Source organism: Capsicum annuum, chromosome 3 (genome assembly GCF_002878395.1).
Source record: "Capsicum annuum cultivar UCD-10X-F1 chromosome 3, UCD10Xv1.1, whole genome shotgun sequence".
Classification (NCBI taxonomy): domain Eukaryota; kingdom Viridiplantae; phylum Streptophyta; class Magnoliopsida; order Solanales; family Solanaceae; genus Capsicum; species Capsicum annuum.
Window position 1 is genome coordinate 268,721,235 of NC_061113.1, and position 23,703 is coordinate 268,744,937.

General features: G+C 34.9%; 3 protein-coding genes across 17 annotated transcripts in view; all 3 read right to left on the reverse strand.

The window, feature by feature from the left end:
- Positions 1 to 2,643, reverse strand: part of LOC107861702 (PHD finger protein ALFIN-LIKE 4) — a 9,723-nt gene extending 7,080 nt beyond the window's left edge. Inside the window, exons 1-2 of one of the 2 annotated variants that reach the window (XM_016707021.2) lie at positions 1,048 to 2,643; positions 889 to 921 (exon numbers count right to left, since the gene is read on the reverse strand). In XM_016707021.2, the coding sequence (XP_016562507.1) occupies positions 889 to 921; positions 1,048 to 1,147 (133 nt within the window). In that variant the 5' untranslated portion in view covers positions 1,148 to 2,643. Of the gene's footprint in view, positions 1 to 888 lie in introns of both variants that reach the window. The other variant, XM_016707020.2, reaches the window with a different exon arrangement.
- A 143-nt stretch (positions 2,644 to 2,786) lies between these two features.
- LOC107861703 (nuclear transcription factor Y subunit A-3) lies at positions 2,787 to 7,567 on the reverse strand. Of its 10 annotated transcripts, none has more exons than XM_047410190.1 (6): positions 7,385 to 7,567; positions 6,360 to 6,466; positions 6,127 to 6,295; positions 5,220 to 5,311; positions 3,713 to 3,880; positions 2,787 to 3,504 (listed from the first exon to the last, which is right to left on the reverse strand). In XM_047410190.1, the coding sequence occupies exons 2-6, from the start codon at positions 6,387 to 6,389 to the stop codon at positions 3,133 to 3,135; spliced, it is 831 nt and encodes a 276-aa protein (XP_047266146.1). In that variant the 5' UTR covers positions 6,390 to 6,466; positions 7,385 to 7,567; the 3' UTR covers positions 2,787 to 3,132. The 10 variants fall into 10 exon arrangements, with proteins under 10 accessions (XP_047266146.1, XP_047266147.1, XP_016562517.1 ...); XM_047410191.1 differs by having other exon boundaries at positions 6,360 to 6,479; XM_016707031.2 differs by having other exon boundaries at positions 6,360 to 6,479; positions 7,407 to 7,566.
- A 4,066-nt stretch (positions 7,568 to 11,633) lies between these two features.
- LOC107861699 (polyadenylate-binding protein-interacting protein 4) lies at positions 11,634 to 23,260 on the reverse strand. 5 transcript variants are annotated; one of them, XM_047410197.1, is made up of 16 exons: positions 22,940 to 23,257; positions 22,523 to 22,629; positions 21,035 to 21,222; positions 20,819 to 20,965; positions 20,558 to 20,691; positions 20,127 to 20,317; positions 18,637 to 18,814; positions 16,904 to 17,077; positions 15,837 to 15,961; positions 15,607 to 15,676; positions 15,455 to 15,488; positions 14,341 to 14,657; positions 14,063 to 14,209; positions 13,152 to 13,244; positions 12,944 to 13,006; positions 11,634 to 12,045 (listed from the first exon to the last, which is right to left on the reverse strand). In XM_047410197.1, exons 3-16 carry the CDS (start codon positions 21,165 to 21,167, stop codon positions 12,013 to 12,015), a joined length of 1,839 nt encoding a protein of 612 aa, XP_047266153.1. In that variant the 5' UTR covers positions 21,168 to 21,222; positions 22,523 to 22,629; positions 22,940 to 23,257; the 3' UTR covers positions 11,634 to 12,012. The 5 variants fall into 5 exon arrangements, with proteins under 5 accessions (XP_047266153.1, XP_016562502.1, XP_047266155.1 ...); XM_016707016.2 differs by lacking the exon at positions 22,523 to 22,629 and having other exon boundaries at positions 22,940 to 23,260; XM_047410199.1 differs by lacking the exon at positions 14,063 to 14,209 and having other exon boundaries at positions 22,940 to 23,252.
- Positions 23,261 to 23,703: the final 443 nt, after the last annotated feature.

A 23,703-nucleotide genomic window follows, 5' to 3' on the forward strand; every position in this document is an offset into this window, starting at 1 on the left:
CTTGGTTGAATGTTGAGTTTATTATCCGAAAAAACAAGGATCAATTCGAACTAAATAGTGCACTTGGTTGAATGTTGAGTTTATTATCCGAAAAAACAAGGATCAATTCGAACTTAATACATTATTTTTTCTCCTTTTCTTAGTGGTGCACCCATGTCCTGAAATCCTGGTTAAGCCTCTCCAATAACCGTCCAAAATCTTTCAATTTCATACTACTAAAAAAAGTCATATACCCAGAGGCAGATGGAGTTCACATACTACGATCATTGGAGAGTGAAATTGATGTTCTTATTCGATAATCCAATATTCTTCCAAAATCTTTGGATTACAGATAACTAAGGAAAATACATCGGATGGAATTTACATGCTACGATCATTGGGAGAGTGAAATTGATGTTCTTACTCGATAATCCAATATTCATCCAAAATCTTCAACTTCAAATAACTAAAGAAAATACATATATTCAGAGGCGGATGGAATTTATATACTATCAATACAACTGAAGCAGTATTTTCAAATCGGGACATGAACATGTAGTGATAACTCATTACAATTTCAACCAATCCTTTATTTCGAAAGCACAATGAATTCATGACCGTTAAGAACTTTAAAAGTTGATCCCATCACGTTTAAATCACACATTCACATCTGCATATAACGGCTTTTTTTCTTTATCTGAACTTCTATCAGAAACAACCTTTCTATCTCATACATTAGCATATAACATCCATAAAAAATATTACAAAAACAGAATTTTCTCCTCATTCCTCTTACATCCCAAAACTCAAAAAGAAAACCATAACCACAATCAGTTATATCAAACAGATAAAAAGAAAACATAAACGAATGCAGTTCATATAGACAACAAATAAAAAAAAGTTCCTTACCAGGATCACACAGCTTAAAAAATTCTTCCACATCTGAATTACCAAAAGAACATATCAAATCCATTAAATAAATCATACAAAACACACCAAATCGATCGAACAAATTAAAAAAAAATAAAAAAAGACAAAGAAAAACAAAAGAAAGGAACAGGAGGAAACCAGTTGTTAGAGCCTTAAGCAAACCAGCATGTCGAGCCTTGAAATCATTAAAGACATCGAGGGGTTTCTTCTTCTCCTTTCCTTTTGCTCCTCCTTCCATTCTAGCACTATAGTTTTACAGATACAACAAACAGCGCCGCAAAAATCACAAGACAAGAAAGAAGTAAGTCAAAGCAGTTCTGCTTATATATGTAGTTTGTACGAGGTTGTCCATTTTTTATTTTTATTTTCTAAAGAGAATGTCATAATACCAACTTCATTACTTACTAAACTTCTTATTCCATCTCACATTATTTGTACAAATTAAATAAAGAATTAATTTATTTTTTCATGTTTTACCCTTTTTTTTAAAAAAAATTAATAAATATTGTAAAGTTCTAAAAGAAACTGCATTGTTAATAGTGATATTGATGGGTAAGGCATATAAATATAGATTGTAAGAGTTAAAATTAATAAACATATTTTTCTTATTTATGATTTCTTAAACAACGTGTAAAAGAGAAAGTGAGCAAGCAATATGGGACGCGAGGAGTACTAATTACTCTATTTGTCCCCATATATGCGAACGAGTTCAGAATACGCGGGTAAAAAATCTACTTTCTCCGTTTTAATTTGTTTCTCTTACCTTTCGCGCCAAGTTAAAATTAGACAAACAAATTTAAACGGATGAAGTAATTTTTAGGCAACTTCTTTTACTTACATATATATATATAAGTCAACATAATTAATACTTGAGATAAACATCCAGTACCCCATAACTATGACCAAAGTTGCTACGACACACTCCAACTTCACAGGGCCTATGACCCTCCAAAACTTAATTTTAGCATATTTTTGTTTTCCTTTTATGTTGACGTGACACCTTTATTACATAAAATGACGTCCACGTCAAAGGTGCCACGTCAACTAAAAAGGTCGACAGAAAGTGTTACGTCAACTAAAAAGGTTGATGAAAATACATTAAAATTTAGTTCAGGGAGAACAGAACTATCATGAAGTTGGAGCTTGTCGTAGCAAATTTTATCATAGTTCGGGGATACTACATGATTTACTCTTAATACTTTAAAATAATGTTTTAAAAAATAAGATTATTATAATAATACTAAAAGAAATACACTTGCAATACTTGTGCTTCTTTCATTTATTTGAGTACAAAGAAAAGAAAAGTCCAACCATTTTTCTAATAAGGAAAATCTTTAAAAGTTGTAACTCTATTTTTATCAATTTTTTCATGTTCTATTGGTTAAAAATTTTTGAAAATATTTTTTATAGAAAAACAACTTTCTCAAAAATGAGAAAAATGATTTCTTTAGTAGAAATAGAGAAAATAAGTTCCCTTGATTTGTATCCTTTCCATCCTCCAACACACTTCATCTTCACCCCACCCTCGTAGCTCCCATCCCACGGTCACCTTCCCATGGTTGTCTAGATTACACACAAATATTTTTGGGATAATACTCTTTGCGTACATACCGAACACAAGAAATAAGTAAGTAATGCCACTTATTTCCCATAAATATTTTCCGTTGTACCGAACACACCCTAAATATCCTTATAGAATAAACAAGAACATAACTAATCCTCTAAATTAATTCTCAGTCCCCCTCCCTGTTAACACTTTTTCTTGTACTGGTATAACCTGTTAAACTAACACTAACAGTGTTAAAATAATTCACGTGTATATAACTTAAATCCTTATAATAATTGAGATAAAAAGAGTTAAACTAACACTAACAGTGTTAGAATAATTCACATGTATATAACTTAAATCCTTATAATAATTGAGATAAAAAGAACATAACCAATCCTCTGCATTAACTTTCTCAGTTTGTTTTTTCCCTTTCTGATAACTTATGCTCACACTGCATGCCACAACAGGTAATAGTAACTTGATAGTGCAAAAAATTCCTTAAACCAACGGTTTATATAACTTTCACTCTTTAACTAAATAAGACTCTTTACAGAGAGGTAGTTAAAGCCGTAAACAGAAAACAACCATGCCAAGCTGTGGACCAACTATATAGTTAGCAAATAAGTACTACAATATTAACATAGCCAATCCCACTTTTAATAGCAACACTTCCATCAAAAAGACGATAAACCTGGATTGCTGATGTGATCTTTCTCTTTGTTCTGCTGTGAGGTCCCTCCGATGCACGATGAGAAGGCAGAGTATTTAAGTGGCTGATGATGGTAAATAGCAGCACTGTTCGAGCCACTAGCGATGCTTGAGTAAACCGGTGTGGAGGAGCTTCCCTTGTAGCTTCCGGATTGATGAACATCGAGCTCCAACATTTTTGTGTTGAGCTGCAGTTCATGCTCAGGTACCTGATCGTCTTGACCATTGATCAAATCAGGGAATTTGGACTCTTGGGGCTTCTTCTTATTGACAAAGCGCCCACCGGGTCCCCTAGCCCTATTCAATGCATGACGATGACGGGACTCATGGAGATACGGCTGAAATGTGTTGTCAAATAAAAACAAGATGACTGAATCACACAAAGGCAAATACAATCTAGATTTAGCAGGTATTAGCTGTGCGTGAACATAGTCCAACATTACAAGTAGAAAAGAAAAGGAACATGCTTCAAAGGTGTTCATACATGGGAGCGATTCAATACTAAGCAACATGAAGGGTGAAGCTGAGCCATTAGCAAACATTTACCTTCCGGGCTTTAGAGAGTTTGTTTTGAGCCTCCAGCTTAGCACGGTATTGTCTACGCCTGAGAATAGCCTGATATTGTTTTGCATTGACAAATATGGGTTCATCTTGCTGAAGATCAACTGGAAGAGGCACACGAGGAGAAACCGTGCCTAACATTTGGGATTGAACCTGAAGAAAACTAAATGGTAAGGATCTCACAGTGGGCATCGGCAGAGGACACCGGCTTAAACAAACACAAGCGTAACCAAAAACTTCGTTAATCATGGGCAGTATGACATAAAAGATAACAATAGGTATCTATATAAGATAGAAACTGAGGGATGGGGACCACATATTTACACCATTAACTGGAGATGCCTTTGATATTTAAACGTGTTTCCTGTAGAATGCGAAATATCTAATTGAACAAGTCCGTACGAAGGATCTCATGTTTGGCGTTATAATATTCAAAATCATTTGAATTATGATAAACAAAAGAGTGGACTTTCCTTCTCCAAAGAATAATTTGGCCAAGAAAAGCAAAGAATCATCAAAGTAAAGCAGATGCAAAGTGATTAGTTTAATCCAAAGAACTCTAAAATGGCATAGAGCTTTTCTAGAATTTACGTATGATCCTTGACAGAAATGCAAAGCCAACAGTAGTTTACGCATCTGTTATTCTTTTGAAGAAAAGGTCAAAAAGATTGAGTCAGTCCAAACCTGATCAGTGGTTTTAGGTGGTTTTCGATTATTCTAATAGTACGTAATCAATTATTATAAATTGGTTGGAGGGAGAGGGGGTGGGGGTGGGGTGGGGGGGTTGTTGCAGGTGGATCATGATCTAGATATCAGATGAATAACCATAAAACATTATCCTTTCCCCCACCCCACCCAAAAAGAAGTTCTCTTTCCTACGGAACCAAAAAAGAAAAAAGACGAAAAATTGTGAACAAGTTCTTCACTTTTGCGTGATTATTTGGAGCACACTGATTCAAAAGTTGGATGGCTTTTCAAATACAAGTGCCTCACTAAAAGCTACAGTAGGACTTGTATATTCAACGAATTGAACAATTTATTGCTCACCTTATGATAGTCAAGATCACGGGAAAAGAGAAAATGTCCACAAGAGGCTTCAGAGCCGGAAACATTGATGAGCAATTATCAACCTATGATATAATGGCTTCTTTAGAGCCGGTTGTGCTAGAATAACTCAAAAGAATTGCTGACCGTCACAAAGAAGACAGTGTGATAAAACACAATCAAATGGAAAAAGTTTTCTTCTCTTTCTTTGGGTGTCTTACACAAACACTAGAACCAAATAAGCAGTGCACATCATCAATACAAAAATGAATGAGCTTTAATTGTACTCACCATGGTTGGATTTCCATAAGAAGAAACTAGACCGTGATAGAAAGGATCCGGGTGAGGAAAAGGTGCAACAGCCCAAGAAAGATCAAAAGATACATAAATAATTTACTAGAGATTGCATATAAACAGAAGTCAGGAGAAATTAACTTAATGAACTCACAGAATTTTTCTGACACGTATGATAAGTCCAACCATGCTCCTGATTTGACACGCATAGGGAATCATCGGACTTCCCACTACTTCTAAAACTGCCTGGTGTGGTCCAAAGAGATATCCACACGATCGAGTTAAGAAATGCAGAAGTCAGAAAAGGAAGTAGCAAAAATTGAGGGGAAAGGAGAGTTGTGGCTGTAAAATAACCAAACTCACTAACAGCTAGTAAGCCAAAGAGGAAATATACCTAATCAATCTTACGTATCACGTGGACATGAAATTGCTAGATGATTTAGATATTGCGAATGTCTGCCCTTTTAAAGGAATGAGGAACAAACGGAAGCCAAGACACAACATTTAGCATGCACATATCTTCTGATGTTAGAGTGGGGGTGTACAGGTATTACGCCCCAAAGCAATAAACCTAGAAAGAGATAACTTTCTCCGGTCCGTCAAACCATCACTGTCAAGCGAAGAATTAAAACCTACTTTGGAAAAAAAAAAAGAGCTCTCCGTTCTACTCAAAAACAAGTGAAACAATCTGTAGTACAGGCCATTTATCGGCATCTCAAGTTCATTTCTGTGGTGCCTCCTTAGCTGGCTAACAAGAATATACAACCCAACCCGGTAAAAGGTCCTGACCGATCAGATTTGGAGGAACAACATGGAAGTACTTAAAACGGTTAACCTACTAAACAATCAATCTGCAAATTTCTCTTCTACATTCCTATCAATTAGCTTCTCATCACATGTCAAAAGTAATCCCCTTTTTTCTCCTAATTGATATAGAGAAAATAGTTGTTAACAAGCTCATCATGAACATGCTTACTTTGTTTCAAAAGCTCTCTAACAAAACTACCAGTGAGATATATATATAACCTCAAAAGATACGGAACAATAGTGAATATGCCTACCTGCTTGCAAAGGCATAATGCCTTTCCCGTGGATTTTTCTTTCTCCTTCATTAGTGACTTCAGGACATGATTGACTCGTTGATTGTGTAGACGAGGAATCCTGATCTTGAGAACGAAAATTCAACTCCTTGGAGTTCTGAGGACCAGGAAATGTCGACATTTGTTGCAGCTGTAAATCTACAGAGGTCAGAGATGAGCATAACACTAATAAATGGGGTCGAGATACTACTAACCTCAGAATCCTTTGGGAAGAAATCCTGCATTTGCTGATCAAAGAATGGCCTTGTTCAAGAAGTGAAACAGCGTGGAGTATCTACAGCTTTATTCATGATGATATAACCTGCAATTAACAGCTGAAAAATGAGATATTCCAAAGTTCATTCTAGTCCAGCAAAGTTCTTATAGTTTGTCCTTTCGGACATTAAATGACACTGACACATTGGATCTCCTTACTTTCACCTCATCTACCGCCGCTATAACTTGTCAAACCAGGAATACAACATGCTTAACTCATAACTTCACAATCCTCACTCTTATATATACTACACTAATACACAATTATCTACGTCCTTTCTTTTAATTAGGGAGGAAATGACCAATGGCAGAGCCACCTTTGTTCAAGGGTGTCAAAACATTACAGTGTGTAGCTAGGTAATTTTTCTTCGTCTATGTATTTATATATTATATATTGTCATGGTTTCTTCACTCCTGTTATTTTTATTTTTTTTAGCAGAAGGTTTATCGGAAACAACCTCCCACCTCCAAGGTAGGGGTTAAGTTCTGCGTACACCCTTTCCTACACTAGGTATGTTGTTGTAGTGTATATATATATATTATATGCTGAATCAACTTGGTTTATCTTTTGTGTTTACTTCTTCATATTGCGACCTAGTGAAAATTCTGGCTCCGACATTGTTTATGGCTTGAAATGAAACATGTCTTTAGTCATGCATTGAACACTAGCAAATTAAACTCTTGTTGAAAATCCAGAACAGAACCAAAGATCTATTATATCTTTTGTATAAAAAAAGAAGCATCATGAAAAAATGGAAACTAAATTTATACAATGAATAAAGATGCTAAAGAATCAATTTTTAAGGGATATGACCGGCAAACAAATGCCTTTCTTGAAACCCAAAGGACTGAAAAATGAAACAGACTAGTATATCCCTCAAAACAAAAACAAAGTAACTACCAACTCAAAAAAGAAAAAAAAAAAAAAGATGCCATTTTTGCATGCAACAAATAGTAAACAAACCTTGTTGATTTTGTGAACTCACCATTCTTTCAAAACCAAGAATTCAAACACTTCTCTTCTTTGCTGATAAAAGTAACAGTTAAGAGTCTATGTGTATACAGAAATACTTTGGCTGCGAAAGGGACAGAGAAGAAAAAACTGAGGGTTGTTTTTGTTTGTTTGCTCTTTACTAGAGCAAGAAAAATGCCATTTCCAAAGCTTAAAAAAGGAGAGAAACTGGAAGAGGTGTTCCTTTTTTGACTAGTTTAACATGACATCGACAACTTGTTTTGTCCTTTTATGTGATGTGTAATAAAAGGACTGTTTTCTTTTCCTTGTTTTTTCTGTGACTATTTGCTCAAATCACCATTTTTTCATAGGAAATTGGGGTCCTTAGTTAACAGTAATGGCAAATATGGATCATTTGACTAAACGAAACAAAGGATAAAACTAGTATTTGCCGTCTTTACTAAAATAATTGTAGTTTTCAAAAGGTTAAAAGAAATAATTACGTATATATTTCTCATTTGTCCTTTAGTGTTATTTGATCCTGATTGACGCGACATACTTCGTAAGAATTACTTCGGATGATCTTTCCTTGAATCGAGGAGAAACAACCGCTCTATCTATGAGACAGAGATAAAATCTGCAGATACTCACTCTATCCTCTTTAAACCCCATTTTATAAAATTATACTGAATACGTTGATGTGTAGTGCAATTTAATCTTAAATATCCATACATTACATGATTAGTGTTCGTTCATACCAAATGTTTGAGGTAATAACCTAAAGATCCAAAAAGTGAAATTTTATTTTGGACCTACAAGTAAATATTGGTGTGTAGAAGTTGCTTGAAGCTTAGAAAAGTTATTTTACATGATCATAGACAGACTATATATAAGTGTGAGTAGCTTGTTGGAATTTGTAGTTTGTTTAAGGGTGTTTTAGGTATTTTGTATTTTATTTCTCTTTGAAGTTGTTGTACTTAGGTTCTATATGAATGTGCTTCTTTTACTTTGGACCATAAAGCCTAGGATAGGTTGGGTTTATTACCAAAAAAAACTGTGTTTTAGCTTTCCAGCAGTAGGTTCCACTTAAAAATTTTGGGATATTGTTTCAATTATTTTTACAATATATACATGGACCCGTATTTAATTTGATATTTTATATGTGATCTACTTAAATTTTTTGACACGTATTTTCATAGTAATTTTGTTATATCACTTCTAATTAATTATTACGAGTTATTTAATATATATCTACTTCGCTACTTAATAGTGATATTTGTTTGACTCTCAAAATTATATCTTTATCATTTAAATTGGATAGAAGAAAAAGTATATAAATTACAACAATTAAAAACTTAAACTATTTTTAAAATATAATTGACTATCAATGCCACAAAAATTTGAACATGAAGAGTAAAATAAATTATAATAGCTAAAAGATTAAATATTAAATTACAAGGCTAAAAAGGTATTATAAATTATAATAGCTAACAACTTAAAGAAATTTAAAATATATTAAAAATATAACTGATCTTCTAAATTTTAATGTTATTATTTTATTTTTAATTTTAACTTGTTATAATTTTGAAAAAATTATAATAATTATTAATTTAAATTATTTGGAGACAGATAAAAAATTTTGGTTAACTCAAAATTTTAGCAGTGCAACATAAATTGAGATATACTATTTAAACATTTTGTGAAAAGTAATATAAATAACAATAATGCAACATTAATTGGGATACATTATTTGAAAATTTCATTAAAATAATATAAATCACAATAATTATCAATCTAAAATACTTGAAAAATGTATAAAAAAATATGCTTGATTTTTTAAATTCAATCGATGTCATATTAATTGAGATAAAGGGATATTATTTGAAAATTACGTAGAAAGTCGCATAAATCATAACATAATTAACAACTTAAAATATCTAAAACTATATATAACAAATTTGATTGATTTTCTCAAATATTTCATCAGTGTCATATAAACTAGGACAAAAATAGCATAAAACATTCGAAAAATAACAAATTGGGCCCGTGTTGGCACGGGCTCCAACAACTAGTATGATCATAGAAATCAATTTGAATGCATTTGTTTATCTTCCTATTTCATAACTAAGTAACGCGATTTTGGTATAGTCAAATCATTTTATAATGGTAATATTTATTCGAAAATTTCATGGCTTCTATAGAGAGTTGTTGCTATACATGTATATTGACATTTGATAGTTCTGATCTTATTTAATTGTTATAAACAAAAATATGCAAAATTAGAAAGAACATAAATATAAAAGGAGAAATATTAGTACCTTTTTCCTCGTGAAATTATAAAATAATTGATGCGCATCATTTAAATATAATTTTTTCCTTAAATTAGTTATTCGTACTTAAAATTTACGGTATACATGATATTAATGATGATTACCATAAACATTTGATATTTTATTTTGTACATAGTATATCTCTTACAAAATACTATTACATAATATTTGCGTAAGTTGTTATATAGATGTAATTCTATAAAGGGTGTACATACCACGATAATAAATATCGTTGTTGTTACAAATAGAATGTTGTTATAGAGAAGTAAAATATAACATGAAAAATTGATTTTGAAAAAGATTAGGCCGCAATAACGTTATAAAGAGGTCAGATTGTATCCTAGCCACAAAGCAATTCTTTATGCTCCTAAAGAGAAGCCCTTCTTAGATTCTTTGTTCTATTTCATGATTCTTCTTCCGAGTTCACAATGAGAATATAATCTTCTCTCCGTCGTGATCAATCCTTTTAAAATTGTCCTAAGGGTCCTATTTAGCTACTCATGTTTCAATCAAAACTGCATGCAACTTATACATTTTCTTTTATTTTTATTTTTTTAATATTTTTCTTTATTTTCTTCTTTTTCCTCAATTTTTATAATTTTTGTTCTTTTCTTTGATTTCTTTCATTTAAGTTACATCTCATAAGTAAGAGTTGACACTATCACATTATAAAGGCAAGACTTATGACTTTCGAACAACAAGCTACATTTCATGGGTAAGAGTTGACACTACTATACTGTAAAGACAAGACTTACGACTTTCGAACAACAAGCTACGATTCATGGGTAAGAGTTGACACTACTACACTGTAGAGACAAGACTTATGACTTTCGAACGACAAGAGTTGACACTACTACACTGTAGAGACAAGACGTATGACTTTCAAACAACAAGTTATGTTTCATGGACAAGAGTTGACACTACCACATTGTATTTTGATTTATGATACGTTTTATAACTCTTACCTTAGAGGCAAGACTTAGCTCAGTAATTTTCAAACAATAAATTATACCCCACGAGCAAGAGTTGACTCTACCACATTATATTTTTATTTATGAGATGTTCTACAACTATTGCCTTAGAGGCAAGACTTGACTCAAGGACTTTCAAACAACAAATTATGTCCAAGGGGCAAAAGTTGACTCTACCACGTTATGTTTTCATTTATGAGATGTTTTACAACTATTGCCTTAGAGGCAAGACTTGACTCAAGGACTTTCAAACTACAAATTATGCCCCACGGACAAAAATTGACTCTACCACGTTATGTTTTCATGCCCTCAAATTTGCTTTGATGTCAAAAAAAGAAATCTGCGGATTATCCAATTTTTTATTTATTAGCAAAATAAAATAGAAGTTGAGAAAAAAAAAAAAGCGATTAAACAAAATAGAGAAATAAAAAAAAGATTGAGAACACAAAGCAAGAAAAAAACGAAGAATTAAAAAAATTGAGAAAAATAAAGAGAGGAAAAAATAAAAAAAAAGTTTGAGAAAAATGAGGGAAAAAAAGAGAAATGATAAAAATAAAAAATAATAATAATAATAATAATAAAGGTTGAGACAATGAATTAAAAAAAGAAAGAAAAAATGAAGAAAAATAGATAATGTTTGAGAAAAAAATGAAGGTTGAGACAAATGAATTAAAACATGAAAATAAAATTAGAGAATAAAAATAGAATTTGAGAGACAAATAAGTATGAAAAGTTAAAAATATTTGAGGACAAAATTGTGCTTGTACATAGTGAAACCAAAAAGTGATCAAGGCTTCTATTTACCATCTGAAAGCACGCTCCAACTATAAAACCATCTACTGGCCTTTAAGCAAAAACCAACTCTTCAATAATGGATTACAGAGCCACATCAATGTGCCATGAATATTATTATTAGCAAAGAAATTGCCGCAAGTGAACCAAATACCAAAACTAAAGGCATTTTGTACCAACAAACACTTATCATTGGACGAAAACAAGTTCTCACACACCCCAACCATCATGTAATAAGACAATACAGGACAGACTGGTTAAATTTTGTCCAAGAAAAAAAGAGTTTAACAAACCCGCAAGACGAAATAAACTGCAGTATGACAAAGAACACTGAGAGCTTAAGAAAATAAAATCTATGATAAGGAAAAGTAGAATAACTGATTCGCCATTATACAGAAGTTCTAACAGAACCATTTCAGTCAGCAGGTGCAGATTGCAGCTATTATATCAGGACTTTAAGCACCAATAAATGATCCAAGCGATCTACTGTCACAAATTTGTTTCACATAATAGCAAAGGGTTCAGCCACCAAGTCAGCGACGACTGGTCAATACTCTCCTCTTCCCTTGTACGGCAACTCCTGTTGGCATCAAGATAGATAAATAAAGCTAGTAGTTTGTAATCATACTATCCATATATTCTCCTAATATAAACAAAAAATTCATCAGATAAACGGAAAAAGGTCTCATCACATGGCCTGTGTGAGCGTTGCTTATATTGCATACTTCGACTCTTCTCGATAAAAAAGGAAAGTTGCGGCAGGTTGATAGCCAATGTAAAGCTAACCAATGGATGATGTACCCTTAAAAATACAAAAAACATTGGGACATGCTCAACCAAGCAAACATTAATTGGCAGATGAGTGTGATCAGCTGCGTACGCAAGATTTTATTGCAAGTGATGTCAACATTTAGAGAACTGAACAAATGAATAAATCCATGTAACATCACATCAGAAAACATAATTCTACTACATTGTTACAACTCTCCTTGACAGTTTTCGCTCCTCCGAATGTATCTATAATAGCTTGAAGGATAGGAAAAAAGATCACAACAGGAGACACCAGCTAGTTGGGTAACACTTTACTGCTTTAGGTCCTACATTCGCTTAGAGTTTTTGATCTTGTCAGATACTTGTTTGCAAAAAGTAGAGAATTTCTAGTGCTACAAGAACTAATTTTGTTTTATCGAATTGGATCGAGACAAGCTTAAATGGACTAGGATAGTAAGAATTCATATCGCCGACTCAACTTGCTCGGTATTAAGCCCTAGTCATTATTGCTGTTGTATTTTTGCGTAAAATTCCTCTTTAGCATTACTTGCTTTTTGATGAGGACCATTATGATCATTAATTCACTATCAAGAAAGGCAGCCAAAATTGACTTTATAACAACGAGAGCTACTAAAATGGCCAGAGGACTGTAACTCTGTAGCACTGAAAAAAGTTAAAAAGGCAAAATGCCAAGAAAAGATTCTTACAGGGGGATAAGTTGGCATGTAGACAACTTGCCGAGGGTGACCAATCATCATCTGCTGTCCATACTGAAACCAAAGGGAGAAGTTTTAAGCATTATGCAGTCCACTTAATATAACAGGCAGAATGAATAGTGCATTGACCAAATCTCTCCAACATTACAGGCACAACAACCAGCATGTACAAAGAAAAATGACCAAGATAATGACGAACCTGAGGTCCATTTGGATGAAAATACGGCTGTGGTGCAGGGGTACTCTGTGGATTAAATACAACAGACTGATGTCCAGCAAACGACGGACCAACCTGCAAAATGTATGTGAGCAACAATTAACAACAGAACACCCAAACCCCCGAAGGAAAAAGTGAGACACAGAGAGAGAGAGAGAAGCGACAGCATGCCCAATCACAAAGATGCAAACAGGTCCAAAAAGTTTGTGAGCTTCAGCAGCTATCTAAAATTTGGAAACAGCTAGTAATTCATTCTCGTATCCATGTTCCTGAAAGAATACTCCAAATACCTAGCCTAAAAGGATCACAGTGATCACTAGCCAACAGAATTGCAGCCATGAAAGTCACTGGTGGAAGCCGGAAAAGAATCAATTAAGGGCACATGCTAAACCAGGGGCTGTTACTTAAGTCTCTACATATACCTCCTTTATGTTTAAACATAAAACTCCCAAGTCATGTGTGCTTGGGCAAAGTACTAGGAAGGATAACCCCTCGGAAGTCCTCATGTTGCATCCCACAAACTTCGTCCACAGAGTCTTCAGCAAATCAAGGACAAGGTGACAACAAAATATTCATTTACACACCACCATGGTGGATATATTGGTAATATTTTGAATAAACTGTTCAAAAGATTCAGTTTCCGTTATTCCACTAACAGAAATTACCATTCCTAAGAATCATTTGAAAAAAAAAGAGAGATGATCGATCATTTGCAAGTCCTACATGCCATGCTGGTACTTTGATTCTATATCGGAAAAACTCTTGTCAAATGAAATATCACATCCAACCCAGATTATACGGACTCAACCATATTTGGAATCAAAAGTACCCAGATAAACGAAAGCAGCATTCATAAAAGCAACACGAAGTGGTAATAACACAAGCGTCATTACCCCAATGCCCATAGACATGCCATGCATGTGTGGCATAGCAGCCATCCCAGCTGGATAGTAGAAGGAATTATCAGACACTGGAGACGCCGGTCTCATAGTCGCTTGAGATGGGACAAAGCTCTTCGCGTTGGGATTAAATTTAAATTCCTGACAGAACATTCAACATAAGCATTACTGAGCCGTTTAAACTAATAGCCCATTAAAACTTCATGAAATGATTGTTGCTGACAAGTGACAATCATGGTTTGTTGAATAAAAAGGCATCAAAGAACTCTTACCTTAGCATGTGGATTTAATGTGGACTTTGTGGATTTTTCTGAAGAAAATGAACTCACGGAGGAGCTACGTGATAACCCATTACTAGATGCAGCACCTGCTTTGTCAATAGAGGATAAAGCAGAACTGCTAGGTCTGACATAAGAATGAGCAGATCGGGCATTGTCTCGACTCTTGGAAGATGCATCAGCCTCCTTTTCACAAGAAGAACCTGTGATTTTTTCCTGGCATTCACGAGGGGGAGACAATGGAGAGACATCCATAGACGACCCTCCCTTATCCAAGGTTTCCTTTTCCACTCTTAGTGATGACTTGGAATCTACACGTAAAAACCTTAAAATCAATGGAGATTCATAAAAGGTAACTTTTAACACCAATAAAAATCAGACAGAAACACACATTTCTTAAACACAAAAAAGATAGAAAGAACAGAGACAACACAAAGCATGACAGTTATCGTGGATCATTACACTTTACCAACAGAATACATTACTAGAAATAACTATCATCCCACAAGCAAGAGCAAAAAGGAGATGAACTATAGTAAAAAAGGGAGACCATTAAGCCTAAAGACTTTCCATTCAAAAGGAATCTCTTTTAAGGAGCCAATAGCATTCTTGATTCGCATGAACAACCATACTAGTTTTCTTGAATCAACATCCATAAAAATAATGCCACCAAAAATTAATCTATTATCTACTTTGACTGCTCAGCGTACAATTTGTTTAGTAGAAGTTCAGAGATGTACAAAAGCTATCAAGAACTCAGCTTCATTAGAAGCTTACCTAGAGTCTAGACCTTCACTACCCACTCCTACTTTTTAGCAGGTGGGCAGTAGCTAAGAACAAAGATACAGTTTTTTTTTGGTTTTACTGATGCAAAAGACCAAAGTGACATGCTCAACGATCTTAAGGCCGACTTTTTTTTTCTCTGGTATGTCATCCTAAAATTAAAATATCAATTTACAGGGAGAGCTATTTTGAGGGGAGAGAAGTTGATAAGCTACAAGTCAACTAGCAGCATGTAGCAAGAAGAAGGGAAATATTTATCAAAACCCTATTCTTACGAGTTACAGGCATGGATATTTGACTACTTGAGAACCTCAGGACAACTCACCTTCAGGTATTGATGTCTGTGCCCCTTCAGCTAACTACAAGAGACAAGGAGTACGGAGCATGAGAGAACTTTTCCAAGCAAGAAAAAAGGAATAGTAAAGATGTAGATTTCAATGACAGCAATAAACATATAAAGAGTTAAAGTTCAGCTACCGTTTGCATTCTCATCTCCTCTTTATTGCAACTAGCTCCATCAAGTCCACTGAACGTGATCTTGTGCCCCCTAAAGAACTACTTGGTTAGAAGCAAAGAAATTTGATTACTAAAGGGGTAGGGATTTATTGTATTTATGTTTTCTCTTCAACAGTAGCAAACATGATACCAGAAAGTAGACTTCTCTGACCAAGTGGAGAAGGAATGTCAGAAAGAAATACTGTAACTACCTGCTCTCATCCATCATCGAGGCACTTTGAAGAACATGTTCAGCTGACAACTGTTTGCTATGATCATCATTGTTAGTCTGATAGGCATCCCTGCTGGTACTCAACTGAGAAGATTGCAATTCATCCTACAGACAATATGACAAGATTAACGCGGGCAATATAATCCTAAGACATGAGCAGAAAACCTAAGACATAGAGCTATCACATGGACACAGGCACTTTAAACCACCATTTTTATTTATATTTTTAAATTTTAGTTTTGATAGCGGTGGCTTATGAGGTCAGATCGTGCACATCTCAACTAATCTACTGTGAGGTACCAAAAACTCCATAATCATAGAATGATGAAAGAAATCAGCTAAAGTTTCTTTGCCTCGGGATTTGAATCCCAGTCTCCAGAAGAAAGATGAAGCTTCGTTGGAGATGTCGAATATTTAGAAGAAACGTATGATTAAGATGAATATGTCCAGTTCGAGTACAGATTGAAATTGTTCTCTTACGGCTCCCCCACCAATCTGTAGTAAAGAAGAAATCAAATGATGGAGACTAAAAACGATTTCATGTGGCGTTGTCCATGGAGAACCCACCCCATAGCAAGTCATTATGGTATCTCCTACTACGTGCATGGCGCTAGCAAATCTTGTAACTAATGTAGCTTCCCAAAGCTCATATGAATGCACTAAACCTTATTTCGGTGCCTAATTTATTCCATAGCACCCTCTATTAGTTGACAGATTGTCGTCTTTATCGGAAGGTTGATTCCAACTTCACTGACACTAAGTCACAGTCTTGCTAGCAGTACATGTGTCTACAAGACATGGATAGTCCTCGTATTTGCCAGCACTTCCATACCATTACACCGTGACAAAGTTCCCAACCATGGTTGACACATTTGACTAATAAGAAAATACTCTATCCCAATTAAATGCCAACGTTTGTCGAGCATAAATTAAGCACAGACGTAAAACCTAAACAAGTAATACATTGACACAACAGAATAAAGTTCCCATACCATAAAAGCAATAATTTATGCAAGATACAATGAACCTAAAGGAACATACACATACCACAGACGAAGATCTTGATGAGAATTCCCTACATTGAAATGTTTCATCATTACGTGAATCCATCAGTATGTCCTCACAATCACCATAGCCACTATCATCAACCCCTCTAACAACTGCTGAAAATCTGGTTTCTTCATCAACTTCAAGGTTCCCATGAAGTTGAATTCCTCTCTCCTGTGATATAAAATTCCAAGACAAGCAAACAAAATTAAACTAAAAAAGCAGAACAAGAACCATTAGAGGATGGCAAGAAAACCAAGTATTCACACGATTGGTGTTCTCAAAAGCAGAAAGACTAGAGGTTTTAAGAGAAAGCACGCTTCTTAAAGCCGAGCAAAATTTACAGAAGATGCAACAATTCTGTAGCATATGAAAATTTAGTCTTATAACATCAAAATAGCTATTAAAATTATTAATTTCACAGACATAGTGAAATAATCAATTCAACAGTTCAAATTCAATACCATTAAAATGTACTTCAGCAAGCTCAAAGTAGAATACTTCAGTTACAAATTTGATTTTCAATCATTAATTTCAATTCCAACTAAAAGGCCATAATTTTATTTGCAACATCAATTACATATACTTGTTTTAGTAACAGTCGTTACTGAGGTTTATGGAGCAGCTTAAGCTTACCGAGGACATTACTGTAGATAGGAAGGTGTGGAGGACGTGAATTAGGGTAGAAGGATAGTAGGAAGGAGCGTGTCCATGCTAGTAGGTAGAGAGAAATGTGTGTTGTTATCTGTGCTAGTAGTCAGTCATAGTGCTAGGCTTGTTTCAGGGTGTGTTATCGTCTTTCGTATTACTTGGTGTTAGTCTTGTTTATGTTATTATTTGGTGTTTTAATATTGTTGTTTCTTGTTCCTTTACTATTTCTTTTCTAGAATGTTTGCCTTGAGCCGGGAGTCTATCGAAAACAACCTCTTTATCTCACCTCTCAGGTAGTGAAATCAGGTATGGACTGCGTACACGTACCCTCCCCAGACCCCACTTGTGTGGGAATATACTGGGTATGTTGCTGATGATCGTTTAGTAACAGTCATAACAAGTAGTTTTAATAAAAGGGGAGCCTTGGAGTAACAGGTAAAGTTGTTGCCATGTGATCAAGAAGTCACGGGTTCAAGCCTTGCAAATAACCTCTTGAAGAAATGCAAGGTAAGGCTGCGGACTATAGACCCTTGTGGTCAGGCCTTGCCTTGGATCCTGCGCATAGTAGGACCTTTATTGCACCGGGTTCCCCTTTTTTCACAATAGCAAAGGGGTAATTTTATTTTATTCATTTGACAAAGCAAGGAGTCGCTTTATTAATGCCCCAGCGTTCAGCCTAAAAATCAAGAATTGGAGAATAGAAGATGAAATAGAGAAGAAAGACAAATGGAAGAACAGGTTGTCTTAAAGAAGAAAACAATAATAAAGAAGCACATCTAGAAAACAAAGAAGAGTAATTGCTAACCTGACGAAAAAAAGACACAAAGATAACACTGGAATGTATCTGGCAAGGAGTTAGTAGAGAGCACTAATTTATTATATATTATTTTTATCTTTACAGGTTAAACTAAAGAAGTGACTTCTTGCTCGAATCGCTTACGCATTAATGTCAGAAGGTCAAGCTTCTTTGAAGTTAACTCTTCTTTGCCCATGTGATGCGAGGACCCCTCGCTTTCATTACTCATAGCTTTAAGCAACTGAGCTATCACTTTTAAGAACACTGCACAAGAAAACGGTATTACCTCTGCTAGATGAAGATCACGTGTTCCTTCACCCTCGATTTCCTTAGCTATTCTTAAAGCTTCTTTTTCCAACTCCCTCATTTGAGGACCTTTGTCGAGCTTTGTAGTATAAAGTTCCTCATTGAATGTGCTTTTTACTCCAAATAGTGTTTCATTGGCCTCAAACTGGTCCCAGCCCCTGCAAGCACATATCCAGTGACATAGGACGTGAATCACATTTCCATGTTAGTAGATAGCCTGTAAATACAAGCTAAAGAAACATAATTCACCACTAGCACAAATTTGACAACAGTGGGAAAAAGAAATCTTATAGGCACGCATCACTAAAAATTGAAGAATACAACTGTTGAGCAACCATTCTACGCATTTATCTGGCACCATTATTAAGCAGGAAAAGAACACCGAATAAAATCTGACTTCCAATGAACTTCCAATGAAGAAGTAGAAGAGATTTTTGAAAACGGGAAAGACATTGCGTTCTCCCCTCTGTAATAGGCAGCTCAAAGGAAAAGCGGAACATAAGCATGATGTAACAATTTCCACCGAGAAACGTTCTACTTAGAGATATTAGAAAAGGATTTAAATGATTCTGATAAAGGTAACAAAAAAGAAACATGAAATTTTTCCATGCCCAATATCCAGCATAGTCCAACTAACTCAATTCCCTACTCCAGAGAACATTGAATTCATATATGCTTAGGTTTATATATGTTTAATTGATGCGAAGGGTGAGAAAGAAGGAGAGTATGACGATGCCTAATATTTTACTTTCCAGTTGGATTTTTTGGCCAAGACGGGGGAGAATGATAGACTGGAGAAACCTGGCCAGGGATAAAACACAGGAACAAGGGAACAGAGGCCTCTTTAATGGGAACTCTGCAACACCCAAGAAAACCTTGGGCCTACAACAAAGTACTTCAATAAGGATATTGAAGTTAAACAGACACCTATTACATTGGTTCTCTCTTACACAACCATAAAAGAGCTAATACTTGTTTTCCTCTCTCTCCACTCATTCTATCTTTCACCTTCTCCCCTTTATTTTGTCCTTTCTTTCATCCCAAAATACCTGTTAGAAAGATTTTTGAAGAATGCAAGAAGATCACAAGCAACTTTCAAAAAAAGAAAGTAAACAGCTGTCTAAGTAGAGAGAGAGAGAGAGAGTCAGATTAGTAAAATGCTTATGTGAGTATGAGTACCTATAGAGAATCAAACACAATCTCACTTGAAGCTTAACACTGTCAGCACGTTGAAGGGTGATTTTAGGAATGGGTAAACAGCATAAAAGATAAACTAAAGGTAATTTTTGTTGAATTTTTCATTGTAATAATCAATTTATCCAAGATCACAGGATATTTGGATAACATATTGATAAATGACATGCTAATTTTTGGTTTTTTGTGTGGTGGGGGTTGTGATTAAATTACCATAACTGAAAAATTAATACTTCGACAAATATCAGATGACCCAAACTAGAGTGATCTAATAACCTGTTCCAGTGGCCATCAAATATGTTATCCAACTCAGGACATTCAAGAGCATCATCATCAGGCACCCAACGTTGCAACTGCCTCTCCACCTCACCATGCCGGGACTGTGATATGCATGAATCTGTCAACAGTTCCTGCTGTTTTTCCCGCAGCAATTCAGCTCTGAAGACATCTAAAGTTGAAGGCACACCCTATTCCAAAGCAATAGCCCCATTACTATAGCTTTAAATGTCTAACATATAGACAGATACAAAATCTGATTCTAGCATCTGACAGAAGAGATCTATAGCTTAGTCTAGCATGAAATGCCACCACAATCTTACATCACAACATCAATTGTTCGGTTGATCATTTAAGAACTATATTAAAGTTAAAAAAAATGGAGTAAAAGAAATAATTGGAAGCAAAAATCATAGAAGTAACACACCAACCTTTGCTATAACTTGCACAAGCTCTTTACCCGGAATTATCAAAGTCCTTGTTGGAGGTTTGTTCAGGGATTCAGAAGTATTCTTCCTCCCCTGGGAACCATCTTCTATCAAGTGAGCCATTTTCAGAATAATACCTGTGCAAAGATTAACGCTAGAATCAAGCCTCAAATGCAAAATAGCTGAATACATGCCAGACAATGTTCAAAGTCAACAATACCAGATAAAATAATCTAGAAATCTATTTTAGTTTGCCAGACATACCAAAATCTTTATCAGGATTTGTTGCATGAAATATGCCTGAAAACACGGATCCATCCGTCATTTGTACTTCCACTTGATGTCCAAGAAGACATGTACTGAAATAAACTAGTCGATCATGTGAAGGGCTTTCATATGATCCCCTTTTACCTGAAATTCATGGCAGTTAGAATGAAGGATATGAAGCAATTTAGACAACTCTAAGTTAGCAGCTCTCACCAACAGCTGTCGACTTGCTGGAAGTCGTCTTTGTAGACTGCGTTCTACTCTCCAACCTTGTCCCAATTTCTTTTTCGCCTTTACGACTGCCAAATCCATTAGCAAAAGACCTTGTCTGAACAGCTTGCTGCATGTTGTTCCCAAAAGTTATAAGCAGGATGCAGTTCAGCTCAGCTTCAGCTTACACACTGCAGAGGATAACAGTCCAATAATATATAGTCCTTGTCCAAGAGATGGAAATGCTAGTGAAGCATATTCTTTCTCAGCTATGGCATATTATCTATCCACACACCAAGTTTGAGCAGAGCACATGTAAGAGTACGCGGGAAAAGAATGACACAAACGGCAGCCAGGTGCACTAAGCTCCAGCTATATCCGTGGGTCAAAAACGGGCCAGACTGAATTGGATTTATCTTACACAGCCTTACCTCGTGCTTCTGCAAGAGCCTGTTTCCACAAGAAAATGCGTCTCGCGAGCAATAATTAGACCCATTAGAAATTGCACGTACTAGATAAGTTCAAATACTGAGGACTTCAACACCCTAATCCCCACCCCCTCCCAAAACAATATTCTGCTTAGTGAGAGATCAAAACAAAATCATCACCAATATTTAAAATGGAACATAATATACAATAAAATAACACATGAACAACAAAACGACTACTGGTTGATAGAACAGACGATTAACAAATTACAGGTCAATGCTCTTGATTCTACACCTGATGTTCTTCCTGATTAATTCACTGCAGTACTAGCACATCAAATAATGTATCAAAACTTAAGCCACTACTAGAAGTATTGGTAACTTCACCACCTTAGATTTTAACATTGTGTCCAACAAATGGCAAGCGATGACTTATAAGTATTCCCTAAGCAGATATCTCTACCTAATCCAAATGAAGATATAGAAAACAGGCGTAAGTAAATGGCTTCTCAAGTAAGTAAAAACCTTTCGTTGGTCTTAGTACTAAAAACCTTTCGTTGGTCTTAGTACCTAGGAAATTCATTACAAGAATCCAAGAATACTAAAGCTAGTAATCGCAGCCAATATTTGACCACTTCCGTTGTTTAATGAGCTTATTAGCCACAAGGAAGATTGGATTTTGGCTAACCACCCGAAAATTCCTGAGGGAAACACCTGAACTGGATATGTGGAAACCCTTTTGGGTCTGATAGATTGGCAGTAGTTCCAAAATCATGGAGCAATCTTGAACTCCCATCCCCAATCAACCTTTCCTTATTCAACAAAAACCCTAACCCTAGAATCCTAAAACCAACCCGCATTTGGTTTTCTTTACTCTAATTTACGCGAGATGCAGCTTGTAGATATCATCACATCAAGTTAACCCATTAAGTAATAAATGGAATCAACAAGAACAAGCAAATAAAACTCAAGCAATTGCAGCCATAATTTGATCACTGTCATTGTATAATGAGCTTATTGGCCACTGGGTAGATACCATCTAAGGCTAACCAGAGGAAAATACCTTCGAGAAGCAAATCAGCTGGATAAAAACATCAACTTTTTCCCTATTCAATATAAAAACCCTAACCCCAGAGTCCTTCAAACAACCCACATTTGCCTTTCTTTTTCCTGCAATTTACGGCGAGATGCAACTAATAGTTATCACGTCAAGTTAACCCATGGAAAAAAATATAAGTAGAAGAAACAATAATAATCAAACAAAACTTAAGATAGTAATCAGTGTATCATACCAAGCACAAATAGGCACGAAAAATCCATAAAAAAATACCACAACACAATGAATAATATTGTATACAAAAACGAAAAACGTTGCTAATCAAATAAAAATTCCAGCTTAGAAACAAGATTAAGTAAATTAATTAATTTTCGCCGATCTAAAACAGATGATCCATTAAAATGAGTGGATGACGAGACTTACGAATAGATAGATATATATATATATAGAGAGAGAGAGAGAGAGTGAGTGAAGACGGCGAATAAGAAAGGGGATTGATTGATCGGAGACGACGACGAAGACGATGATGCTGTGTGTGCAGGAAGAGAAATTGAAGGATGAAGGGAACACAATAGTCGTTGCGGGTCTACCGGTACGGATACCCCCAACTTAGACTACACAGAGACGGGTCTTAATGACCCGTTTTATAATATGGGTAGTTCCGTTCCGATCCGACCCGACACACGAAAACCCGATTCTATCTCTTCCGAAATTAGTTGCCTAATCTTTTCTATCACATGTTTCATAATGGACGATATTGTATTGTATGGCATAATACTTGCAAAGCAAATATGTGAATTGTAATTTTTAAATTTTAAAATTTATGTTGAAGTAGTAAGTTTGAGCAGTAAAATATTTTCATTGGTACGATAAAATATACTTATAAAATATATTTCTGTAAATTTTTTATCAAACTTTTCATTTGTATATGTTTCTTCTATTGAAACGTAAGAGTCGTTTGTTATAGTGTATAAATTTTTTTTGAATAGAATATATTAGTAATATTTGTATTAGTAATGCTTCTATTAGTAAACGTTGGTATTATTTATGTTAACATTAGTTATTATACATTGTTTAGCGTGCTGCATTAAAATTTACCTTTTCGATTTTGATATATTTAAATAATAGTTTTTTTTAAAAAAAAAAGAATTGCATATACATTTTAAGATTCATTCGAGATTTAGCAC

Bases quoted from the DNA above. Each gene is read 5' to 3' on its own strand.
- LOC107861703 (XM_047410190.1), bottom strand. From the start codon at position 6,389: ATGCAGGATTTCTTCCCAAAGGATTCTGAG. The intron at 6,296-6,359 runs GTTAGTAGTATC...GTAGATTTACAG, and splicing joins TCTTCCCAAAGGATTCTGAG to CTGCAACAAATGTCGACATT. The intron at 5,312-6,126 runs GTAGGCATATTC...GGACCACACCAG, and splicing joins CATTATGCCTTTGCAAGCAG to GCAGTTTTAGAAGTAGTGGG.
- LOC107861699 (XM_016707016.2), bottom strand. From the start codon at position 21,167: ATGCAGCAAGCTGTTCAGACAAGGTCTTTTGCTAATGGATTTGGCAGT. The intron at 20,966-21,034 runs GTGAGAGCTGCT...CATGAATTTCAG, and splicing joins CAGCAAGTCGACAGCTGTTG to GTAAAAGGGGATCATATGAA. The intron at 15,677-15,836 runs GTAGTTACAGTA...GTAGTTCTTTAG, and splicing joins TCGATGATGGATGAGAGCAG to GGGGCACAAGATCACGTTCA.